Genomic DNA, 12480 nt, shown 5'->3' with positions numbered 1-12480 from the left:
GTTCAGTTGGCAGGGCTTCCTCTGTCTTGGTTGAAGTAATTGTAAATTTTGTGGTTTCAAAAAGTCAATCAGCGAGAAATATATGCCTGAAATATATGCCTGTATGTTCCTCAAATGAGCTGAGGAACAGGATGGCTGTAGTCCATCCAGCAGGAATCAATGACATGGCCTCAGGCCGGAGTTACTCAGGGCACTGGCTGGGGACAGGGATCAAACTTGAGTCATTCTAGTTAACCAACAAGGAATTTCAAACATCTCTGAGAAGTTCAGACAGAAAAACTAAAATTCAGTTAAGTGGATGTTCAGAAACCTGTCCTATGAAGAAGAGACTAAAAGAGTTGGCATTAGTTAGTCAAGATGTGGGAAAGTGCAGAAAAGGTGACTTGATCCTGCTGTTTAGATGGAAGATGTGGGGAGAGCATTGGACTGATTTCCCCGCCTGGGGAATACCACATTGTAAGCAGTAGGCTCTACTCTGCTTTTGCTCTACCACTGGAAGAAGCATTACACGACAGTAAGAAGAATTTCCTGATTGTCATAATAATAAGCTACTGCAGGTGGCTAGTGAGGAAATGTATGCAGTTCTTTTTGCTAAAAATTATGTAAGACAATAAATAACTCTCTGCCTGGAGTAATCGGAACATTTCAAGGGAATGAAGATAGTTGGGACAGAGTAACTTGGGGACTCTTTTCATCTCAGATATTATGAGTATTGTGCTCCTTCCTATCTGCTTGAAGATACTAGAAATATTATTTAACCTTCTTCATGCAAATATTGTCATGCCTCCCAACTCAATATAGAACACTGTCTGGCCTGACACAGGATATCTCACTTTGTAGATCATTTCCATTGCTGTTATTTCTCTGAGAAACATCTTCCTCACCTATGATGGCAGTGACATTGTCATTGTTCCGTGGAAACCTACTGTCTTAGACTGACAGCTCTCTGTGTTTAAAATTTCCAGTTTTGAGGGTGTTCCTGAGATGCTCCATGTTTCTAGGTTGTTCTGGATCCAAGTAGCACCTTCACAAGGAACTGTGAGGGCTAAATGAGTTAATCCGTGTAAAGTTCTTAAAACTGTCTGGCACAGAGTAAGCGTTCAGTAAGTGGTAGCTATTATGATTATTGTTTCTCCATTTCATGTGTGGCTTCTCTGTATCCGTGTGTTACTACTGCTAGGTTCAAAGTTAGAAGGGGGAGTGAAATAGGCCAATTGGTGGGACCTCAGGAGAAGAACAAACCCTATCATGCAGAAAGATTACAGTAACTTCAAAGTATAGTTTTGGAAAACCTCTTTAAATCTAACCAATGCACAATGGAAAACCCCTAAAGAACCAATCTCATTATTTAATTAAGTGGAACCGTTATGCTGACTTTTACTACAGAAGGCAAGCATAATTTTAAAAATGGGGCATTTTAATTCTCTTTTGTTTTCCAATTAACGCGTTTGCTCCAAAAGGGGGTCCTTGTGCTTGAGTATACATGTTCTGTGAGTACATATTCCTACGTAATTTCAGTCTCTCTCTCTCCTTCTTACCGATCCCCCCCAAAAAAATCTTCCCCTGTTGATGTCGAGGTTCATTTATTACAGTGCTCAAGCTGCCCAGATCATAACCTCAGAGCAAATATCTTCCTGCCATCGAAGCTGCCATGAGCAGCGTGGGTCCACCGTGCAGATCTCCTCTCCCTGCCAGCTATAATTAGGATGTTGAAGTAATGGAGCTCTCACTTTTTTGCTGATGCCAGCTTACCACAGCAGACCACACGCATTTACTCTTAGTTAAAAGTGGTAAAGAAAATGCCAAGAACATTCATTTTAATTGGTCGACACTATATGGACCTTTAGTGCCACTGTTTTATGGTCTTCTGTTTTAGATTTCTTTCTGCCACCACCCATCAGCTTATTATAATGGGTATTCTTATTTGCATTTGATTATCCTTTTATTGTTATTTTGATCGTTACTTGTTATGAATTATTATTTTAAAAGTTTCATCTTCTTCTGTCACCTAAGTAACAATGTCATCTGCCCTAATATCTATTAAATTCTACAGAAAAGACTGACATTTTCACATCGGTAAGAAACTAGTTTTTCATCAGGTAGTCCCTGAGATGAGGATAAATGGCAGAGATTGTTTTCTTAAATGCTTGCTTTGATGTTGATGTTTTGTAGTTTAAAAAAAATTTGTCACCTGGGTAGTGTGTGGTGGTGCTGGTGGTACCAATGTTTCTCTCATGTAACTAGACATGTTTTCTTCTTCATTGATTGGACTGAGTTCCCCCTGAACTTTGGAAAATGTTTAATTTGTTACTCTAACATGGAAAACACCACCTAAAATAGGAGAGAATGGTAAAAGAGAAACATGTGTTTTTTAAAAACTGAACTCCCTATTCTTAGAGGTCTTGGGAACTTCCAGGACGTTAGACACTGATCTGAGTGGAGGAAATTCGGTCTTTGCCTTTGGAGTTGACATAATACTTTCTAATGGGGACCTTCATGGTAGCCTTTTAGTGTTATAGCACTGCTGCTGATGTTGCAAGGTGTGAGCAGCGGCTGAGTTCCTCTTCAGGGTCCCATGCGCCCTCTCCAGGAAGCCCTTCTCACATAGGCCTCTGAGGGGGACAGGGGCGAGTTGTTTGGACGATCTCCTCTGTATTGCTTTCTCTTTCTTTAGTCAGATTGAAAAAGTTCATAAATAAATATTAAAATGGGAAACTATTTCATGCAGAGATGATGCTGAAGAAGCAGTTATGAGGATCAAGAATAAGCTTGCCTAACGAGTGTCAAATGACAAAACTAAACCAATGTAGTAATCAGTTTGATGTCCTTTATTCAAGGGGAACAGTCCATGGGTTGTAGGGGGTACAGTTCCTCACAAGCAGTGGAACACTCTTCCAGAGGGATTTTGGGCCAGTTTTATAGAGCATTAGAAGTGGTGACACAGAAAGCAGAGCATGATTGGCTGGGGTTGCATATCTGACCTTATTTAGAAAGATCAGAGAACAAAGAAGTAAGTATGGAGCCCAGAGCTGGCATTGCATTTGGGGATTTGCTGACAGGATACTGTGTTTCTGGTCAAGCAGAGCATTTATAGCAACATGAAAGTTCAATCTGCTGATGTGGCACCCCAGGCAGGAGTGGCTCCAACTTGGATCTAGTATTTAAATACTAGAGGGTTTTTTTTTTTTTTGGTTTTGTTTTGTTTTCTAATGAGTGGGGAATAGGTAGAAATGAAAGAGAAATTTAAATTAATTACAACTAGAAAACCTTGACATGAAGGATAACAAAAAAAAAAAAAAGGAAGTGGATTGCAGAACAAAGGATGAATAGTTTGTTCTCTAGCCTCTGGTGGCTAGGATTCCTGGTTTTCACCCAGGCTACCCAGGTTCAATTCCTGGGCAGGGAACCAAAATCTCGCTTCAAGCCACCACTCACTGCTGTCTCCTCGACATCAGTAATATTGAGGAGGTCCATTTATATGAGTATAATCTAGTCATTTAAAGGGCATAATTTAATGAAAAATTATATCTTTTAATTAATTTGGAAGTTTTAATATTTTTAAAACACATTCTTGTTTAAGGATTAAGATCAGGGCTAAAAGAAAATAAACAGAAGTTGTTCCTAATTTTATGGAGAATTGATTTTCTGACTCAAATACTGACTTATTCCACTGTTATACTCTAAGAGTAATTATGAGGCTGATATAATAATGACTATCATTTATTGGATGTTTGCCCTAAGCCAGAGGTGAACAAACTCTGGCCCATGGACCAAATCCAGTCTGCCACCTGTTTTTTGTTTTTTTTTTTAATTAATTAATTTATTTGGCGCATTGGGTCTTAGTTGTGGCACGCGGGATCTTTCATTGCGGCGCGTGGGCTTCTCTCTAGTTGTGGCGTGTGGATTTTTCTCTCTCTAGTTGTGGTGCGTGGGCTTAGTTGCCTTGCGGCATGTCGGATCTTAATTCCCAGACCAGGGATTGAACCCGAGTCCCCTGCATTGGAAGGCAGATTCTTTACCACTGGACCACCAGGGAAGTCCCTGCCACTTGTTTTTATAAATAAAGTTTACTGGAACATAGCCATGCTCATTTGTTTATGTTCACACTATAGAGTTGAGGCATCACAATAGAGACGGTATGGCCCTGCTAAGGCTAAAATATTTCCTATTTGGCCCTTTGCTGAAAAAGTTTGTCAACCTCTGGTTTAAGGCAAGCACTGTTCTTTACATGCATTATGTCATTTAATCCTTCCAACATCCCTGGGAAGTCAGTGTCTTATCTTTCTTTCATAGATGATGAAATTGAGGCTTAAAGATGTTTAGTGTCTTGCACAAGGACACCCAGCTAAGGGGAAGAGTCTGGACATGAGCCCGTGTGATCTCATCTTTAGAGCCTGCACTTTTCCTCTGGGTCCAGTTTCTTTGTCATTGGGCTTCAGAGAGGTGGTACACCACTCTGGTTAACAGCAGGGCCCTGGAGCCACAGATCCTTTGAATTCGAATGACCTTTGGCAACAAATGACTTAACTTCTTTGTGCCTCAGAATGGAAACATTACTATTATTAACCTCTTGTTTTGTAGATGAGATTCTGAATCTCCAGAAATTCTTTTAAGTTTTCAGAAGACCTGAACTTACCATGACTACAGCATCACTACAGTGCTAGCTAGACAACATGTATTTCAGAGGGGCGATGGCTTTTGAAAGGTGAGATTGTGAATCACATGTTAATTTTGTTTAAATTTTAATTATCAGGTCCTTCATAGACAGCAGTCTCAGCCAGCCAAGGAGAGCTCCCCTCCCAGAGAAGAAGCGCCTCCCCCGCCTCCTCCGGCTGAAGACAGTTGCACCAAAAAGCCTCGGTCTCGCACAAAGATCTCTTTGGAAGCCCTCGGGATCCTCCAAAGCTTCATCCATGATGTGGGCCTGTACCCTGACCAGGAAGCCATCCACACTCTTTCTGCTCAGCTGGATCTCCCCAAACACACCATCATCAAGTTCTTCCAGAACCAGCGGTACCACGTGAAGCATCATGGGAAGCTCAAGGAACACCTGGGCTCGGTGGTGGACGTGGCTGAGTATAAGGACGAGGAGCTGCTGACAGAGTCGGAGGAGAATGACAGCGAGGAAGGCTCGGAGGAGATGTACAAAGTGGAGGCTGAGGAGGAGAATGCGGAGAAGAGCAAGGCTGTGCCTGCTGAAATTGACCAGAGATAATGTGAACTGCCACCAGGCAAAGCAATACATCGGTCCAAGGATTTTCTGTTTTAGTTTCTTTAAAAACATTTTTTTTTGCTTTATTTTATTTTTGTCTTTTTTTGGTCTGTTTTGTTTTCCTTACCTTTTTTTGACATTTCTCTGTTGCACAGGATACACCTGTAGACTGAATAAGTTCAGTATTTCTGAATCAGACATCGCCTTGGCAAAGACACTAAAGTGTTACGCTTTACAATGGACTGGATCATAGTCATTATAATCACAGGAGACTCTGCCTTCATTATCCTTGCACTTATGGAAGAGACACCAGGCAAGTTCCAGGATGAAAAGACCTATGAAATAAATGAAGGAAGCTACAAGTGTGTGTGTATATGTATATGTATATATCTATATATTTACATATATATATTAAATTGCATGGGACAGAGAACTTTACAATCCGAAAGAATAGACTGTGAAATGAGTTCTTAAAGAAGAGACTTGTTTATGTATTAAAAAAACCACTTCACAGTGAGTCGCTTTGGCTTTTTGATAAACTGCGGCCTGCTCTCAGGGTGGGGTGACTATTTTTGAATTCCTATTTATTTTCTGTGTTTGTCCCTGATTTTTTTTTTTTTTTTAATTCTATGGCTTCCTATCTGGCAGCTTGATGGGTAATTTTTGAGGTATGTATTTAACAAAACAAATCAACACTGCCAAAAAAAAAAAAAAAAAGAAAGGAAGAAAGAAAGAAGAAGAAAGTAAAGTGAAAAAAAAATCAGGGCACCTTAAAATGATACCAGTCAAATTAATCTTAAAGACACAATGCACACTTAAAATGACTCGCGTTCCGTTATTCAACTTGTCGTTACTGTAGTGAACAGATGCATTTCTGTGGAATTCCAAATGAGTAAAGCTGAAATTCAGTACAGAGAAAACTTGTCCATTAGTGCAGTCTCGATAAAATGACATACTGATGTCAGACAAATGGAATTCACAGTATGAGCCACATTTTATTGTGAAATTTATTTACCTGCTTGTGGCTTCAGATCTTAAAATTAATAAGCCTGCTCATTTAAAACTTGTTTATTGTTGCTGTTTTCTTTTTCTTTTTTTTTTAAAATAGAAAATAGTTCAATGTAATATTAAGTTAGAAAAGAAGTTGCTGCCCAGTTAAAGGGACTCCCTCTCAAATAAATCTCCATCCCTTCATCTCCCGAAAGACGTTTCTCATTTCTGTTTCACTTTGGGCTTCCTCTTTGTACGTATTCCGTCCACCTAACCAGACGTTTTCAGTTCTTGCTCTCACGCGCCTCATCCCTTCCCTACTATGGGGGCAGCCCTAACAAGAACCTGTTTTTGAATCATTGTGCAGCTCCAGGCAATAGAGTAAGCAAAGCAATTTCAGTGGAATCACGTACTCGTCATAAATGGAAACATTTTCCCAGTTACCTACGTAGCAGTTACCTTACATAAAGCAGAACTAATGCCGACTGGCTGTTTAGTGGAATGAGCATTAAAGCTGCAATCTACTATAGTCCTCCCACCGCCTGTAGCTTCCCATCAGAAACCATTACTTCCCACTTCTACTTCTAGTCATTGCAAGAGGAGACCTCACCTTCAGGACTGGCCAAGTGAAACTAATCTCATGCTTCAAGGTGGCCGTCAAACAGTCCCACACGGTTGGATTTTTTTTAGTCGTGCTCTCATGCAAACTTTTCAAAGACCTCATGCAATATCACTTTGAAAGTTATTTTCTGTTTACTACACAAACATTGTAATATAACTGTTAATACTATTTATATATTTGAAAGGTATAAAAGGTCGGAGTTAAAAAAAACAAACCTCTATGTGTAGATATTAACTCAGAACTTAACAATATACAGGGAGAAGACATGTTGCAATACAAGCTAATTCTAGCTGCTCAGTAACCTCTGGAGTTTTTAAAGGGACATTTTCCTGTACTTTTTCAAATAATGATGTTTAAAAAATTATCTTGACATGAGCGTCGTATACCTTTGCAAAAGGATGGTTGTTTGCAGTCAAGCCCTGGGCCCGTCCTTCCTATTTTCTGTAGTATGCTGCAGCTTTAATCAGAACGTCCATGGTTGCTGCTTCCTAATATCCGAGTTACTTTTCCAAATTGTCTTCTTACACTGTTGCTGAAGGTCACTCTGTACACGTAATGGAAACTGATTTTGCCAAGCTCTTACAAGGTGGTTCATCTATCGATGGCATCCGCATTTGGTATCTTTTACACTTCAACCAAAAATTTATTAGGTATTTTTCAATGCTAAGTCTTGCCTTTTATTTTTTAATTTCACTGCCAAGTTTGCAGTGGTTCTAAGTGAATCTGTGGGCATTTTAGCCTGTGGTCTTGCCAGATCTTTGCGAATTACAATGCATATATGTCTATTTATTCAATATCTGTCATATAATATCTATTTGGAAGAAGAAACTTTCTCTTGTAGTGCCTCTTGACAAAGCACAATTTCCCGCCTTTTTTTTTTTTTGTGAAATGAAAAAACAAATTGTGTTTTATTGCGATATCAACAATGTGAATAAGGATTAACATATTGTAAATGTTCTTTTTTCCATGTAAATCAACTATCTTTGTTATCACTAAGTGATAATTAATTTTTAACTTATGTGCATTGTTAGGCTGTTAGAATTTTTTGGTTGTTAAAATAAAATGCATTCAAAAAATATGAGTTTGTCAAGTATTTTACTGGGCAGTGCCCTCTTTCCCACTTGATTTTTTGTCTGGAATGAGACCTGGTGAGTGTAAGGAAAATCCATTCCTTTATTTACAAGACAGCTGTACCTGCAATTACAGATGTTTGAGTCCTGTCCAGTGCAAGAATTTAATTGCACATGTGAATGTATGTGCACCTCTGTGTGTTTATAAACGTATGCATGCTCACATCCTGGAGCTGGCAACTGGGGGAGTCATTTGCTCAGATGTTTTGTTGTATACGAACAAAACTCAATTTATAAAGATATATTTATGGGCTTCTTTATTTTTCTAGTGAATATTTTCTGTTTATAATTAAAAACCCACAAATGACTGCGTGTCAGGAAACTTTTGGAGCACATATGTCCATGGTTAATGGACATAATAAAAGTCTTTTATATTTAGAGCCGGGTACCATAATGTGAGCATAGAGGAATGCTGGAAGGATTGATGTATCTGAGAAATGTGTGAAAATGATTTTTTAGAAAGTGCTCACAACGGAAAAAATTGCTCTAAAGGCTAAAGTTAATAAGGAAGGAGCAAGTGCTTAGCTTCAGAACTGACAAAGAGAATGTCAATTAAAAAGTGTTTTTTTTCTTTTGATATGGTAAATTGTTTTTCCCGGGTTTTCTTTCTTTTTTCTTTTTTTTTCATTTGGTTGGCATACAGATGTAATTTTTCTTTCCTTTCTTCCTCAGTTTCACTTGCCTTTTTTCACATGATAGTTGACAGCCCGTGGACTGTGTAGATAAGTTTTAAGGACAGTTTGTGGAAACTGGGTGTTTGCAGAAAGGCAGACAGCCCCACAGCACAGTGCTAAAGGTTTTTAAAGAAAAATTAGAGATTCAGTAGAGGGTGAAACAAGTTGCTTATGCAAATGTACATGAATTCTGCATTTGGGATAAAGACATAAAAGTAAAGCATGTGTGAGATAGTCTGCCTTTTAACACAAATGCTTTCCACCTGCCTGAGGCTGTGTTCTGGGGGGTCATAATTCACTGGAGGTGACAAACTCAAAACCGGGTGGCTCTGCCCACGGATGAATTGGCTTTGGCCTAGAAGGCGGTCTCTGTGCTAACAACTTTTATTTCCAAGGAAACAAAGTCAGAGATTTTGTTTAAGTCATGTTAAGTCATGTCATCTCAGAGCCATCACTTTACGGGTTGAGTTTTTGTCTTTTCTTTTTTTTTTTTTTTTTTCCTTAGAAGAGATACTTTCCTTTACTCTGTTATTTCGCTTTCTGCAAAGTTTTAAACAAAGATTTAAAAGTCCCCACATTTTTTCTAAAGAGCAATCATGGCATAATTAGACAGTAAACACTTATTAAACATGTACTCTATACCAGATAATTTGCTAAGAACTGAGGTGACAAGGAAAACTGTATGATTTAACGCTCTCCCCTCAAGGAGCTTATAACTTACTGGACATGTATGATATAAATCCAGGAAAAGTGATATTGTCATTCAACGGTTGTCTCCAGACAGATGTTTATTTGTTTAGTGAGTGGTACAAACATGTGCTATAATGTAGAGAAAGAAATTATCATTATTTGTGACCTAGAATGGTCTTGAAAGGTGCGTTACTTAGGATTGGCTGCATATAATTTTAAAAAATACAAAGTAATCATAAGAGAAGAGTTTACCTATTTCTTACGTAAAAGAAATTGCTGAGGTATTCTGGCTTCACGAAGTTGTCAGGGACTCAAACTCCTTCCAGCTCCCAGCTCCATTTTTCCCTATGTTCCTGTGTTCCATCTTCCTCTTAGTCCAGGATGATTGCTAGAGCCTCGCCATCACATCCACCTTTCAGACACCAGGGTGGAAGAAGAGTAAAGAATGGCATACTCCCTTTCTTTTATGGGACTTCTTCAAGTCCCCCACCTAAATGCAAGGGAGACTGGTAAATGTTTCTAACTGTTCCATTAATTCCAGAGAGAAGGGTAGAGTGGATATTTTGGTAGGCAACTCACAGCCTCTGCCAGAGAAGGTATCCAGAAGGATGTTGAAGATAATAGATAAGAAGAAGATAGTGAAAAGGCACATTTATCCTGCTGCTACTCTGGTACCTTGTACCTCTTCCTCCTTCCCACCCTGAGTTCTTTTCCTTGCTAACTTTAAGAATCAGTCCAAGCACCACTTCTTCCAGGAAGCCTTTCTGATCTGCCCTGCCAGTGTGGTTACAAATCCTCCTGTGCTCACATAACATTCAGAGTATTCCACCATCACAGGACTGTCCCAGTTCTTGTGGCATATTGTGGTTGCTGTATTTGCTCAGTGGGAAAGTGTGAAGTTTTTCTTTGCATTTATCCATGCAGAGAACGGGGGTGGGCTGGTGGAGGTGGCATGAGCCCTGGGGAAATAGGTGTGACAGTTTCCTCTGGATGAGCATGTCTAGGACTGGCACCTTGAGTTGGAGACAGAAATGAAGAATGAAAAGTGCAGCGAGGGCCAGGTGATTTAGAACTCTGCCAGCTCAATATTGCAGGGAGACGGTAGAGCTAGGACCTAAAGCCAAGCCTGCATGTCTCCAAAGCTTACACTGCCACCCCCCAGTATCACACCACCTCTCTTGATGTCCTAGTGTGTCCTAGAAAGGCTGTATGAACTGAACATCAATTTATTGGCCAACATATTTTGTATGAAATGACCTTTTGACTTCTCTTCACACACTTTTTCATCATCTTGTCTGAGTATGACATTTCTGATGGAGTTTTGTTCTAAAGGAAAAACCTATTTTAAAAAACACCATGTTCTGCTTGTAAAACTGTCCCAGAAAAACTCTAGAAGTAGCTTCTTAGGAGACATTTTAAGAGGTTTAAAGTGTTACCTTCACATATGGAGAAATAATTACAAAAATATTCCATTAGCACTGTAATGAATAGTGCAGAGCAATGATTAATTAAAGAGAGAACTATAATTTATTCACTATCCATTAACAACCCTAATCCCGTTTTAACGCAAAACAGCACAGACTAAGGGAGTGCTGGTGGTCTCTGTAGCAACTTTGGACTGTCCAGTCCTAGGAGCCCTCGCCCACCTTAGGGAAAAGGTAAGGAGAAAATTCTTTCTAGATGTACTCTCTCTCAAGTTGATTGTGAGAAGGCAGTGAGCTATCCTAGGTTCTATTTCTTACCAGTTTTGCAGCTTGTTATTTTTCAGATCCTCAGTTTCTTCATCCATAAAATGAGCCTGATAATTCATAGATCTCAGAACTGTTGTTATGATTAAAGAAAATAACTAGGTAGAAGCATCTAGAACAAATCCTTCCTTTCTTTCTTCCTTCCTTCCAAGAGAGATAGAGAAGCAGGTTCTAGTAAGATGCTATAAATGACCTAAAATACTTCAGATGAGTTTTAGAGTAGGATTAAGTCTAATGTTTTTACAAGTTGTTTTACACTATTTAAAGCATTTGTGCCTGAAGGGCTGCTGTATGCACTGTTTACGTCCTGCTTTTGTCCCTCCTTTGTCCCTCTCTTTCTTCCACTGTCTCTTATTACAATCTCTTTCTGTCCCTCCCTCTCTTCCTCTCTTTTCTTCTTCCTGTCAAGAGCTATAATATGGTTTTCTTTCTAAATGAGTAAGAAAATGAAAGAGACGGTTTAGTAGCCTTCCGAAGTCTTCAAAATTAGATCTTTAAACACGAATGGCACCCACTCTCTTGTTTTTCTCCTGCTTCACTCCTGCTCGGTTCTGCTGTGTTTTGCGGATTCCTTTTTTGCCCTCCATGAATGCTCAGGTGCTGCAGGTGCCTTCTTTGAGCCTCCTCTTCCCAGATCCACACTCCTTCCTCATCCGCTATCGGGACACGAAGTGTCCCCGTGTGCCGACGACCTCCACTTGCTACCTGCAGCCTAGACATTTTCCGGGTCTCCAAACTGTCCAGTTGTACTGCCGGCTCACACTTCCACTGAACGTGTCCCCAGGTGACCTTATCTTCCTCCCCAAATTTGGTCCACCCAGCTGATGGCAACTCCAAACTTCCAGTCGCTTGGACCTAAAACCTTGGCTTTATCCTTTATTATTTTTCTGTCAGCAAAGTTCTTTTGGCTCTACCTTCAAAACACATTCACGGTCTGACGGTCTCTCACCTTCACTACCGCTACCAGCTCGGTCAGACACCACCCTCTCTCACCTGATCTGACCCTCTCTAACCTTCCCTTCCGCTTTCCTCCTGCTTCCTGGGCTCCAGCCACATCGGCCTCCTGGCTGTCCCTGGAATACAGGGCTCACTCTGGCCTTAGGGCCTTTACTCTTCTCCCTCTTCACTCTGCCAGGAGAGCTTTTCCCCCGGACAGCTGCACGCTCACTCCTCAGTCCCCCTCAGTTTGCTCAGACATCACCTCCTCAATGACAACTACTCTGACCACCTTATTTAAAATTGCAATAGGGCTTCCCTGGGGACGCAGTGGTTAAGAATCCGCCTGCCAATGCAGGAGACACTGGTTCGAGCCCTGGTCCGGGAAGATCCCACATGCCGCGGAGCAACTAAGCCCATGCGCCACAACTCCTGAGCCTGCACTCTAGAGCCCGTGAGCCACAACTACTGAGACCGC

General features: G+C 40.3%; 1 protein-coding gene across 2 annotated transcripts in view; it reads left to right on the top strand.

Annotated features, from left to right (window-relative positions):
- The window catches only part of SATB2 (SATB homeobox 2), a 189565-nt gene extending 184328 nt beyond the window's left edge, over nt 1-5237 (top strand). For both annotated transcript variants that reach the window (XM_061203725.1, XM_061203719.1), the window contains one exon: nt 4754-5237. In XM_061203725.1, the coding sequence (XP_061059708.1) occupies nt 4754-5215 (462 nt within the window). In that variant the 3' untranslated portion in view covers nt 5216-5237. The remainder of the gene's footprint in view (nt 1-4753) is intronic.
- Nucleotides 5238-12480: the final 7243 nt, after the last annotated feature.

The sequence above is a fragment of the Eubalaena glacialis genome, chromosome 1, assembly GCF_028564815.1.
Source record: "Eubalaena glacialis isolate mEubGla1 chromosome 1, mEubGla1.1.hap2.+ XY, whole genome shotgun sequence".
Taxonomy (NCBI): domain Eukaryota; kingdom Metazoa; phylum Chordata; class Mammalia; order Artiodactyla; family Balaenidae; genus Eubalaena; species Eubalaena glacialis.
Note: the sequence above shows the minus strand (reverse complement) of the source record. Positions and strands in the feature narration are given on the sequence as shown.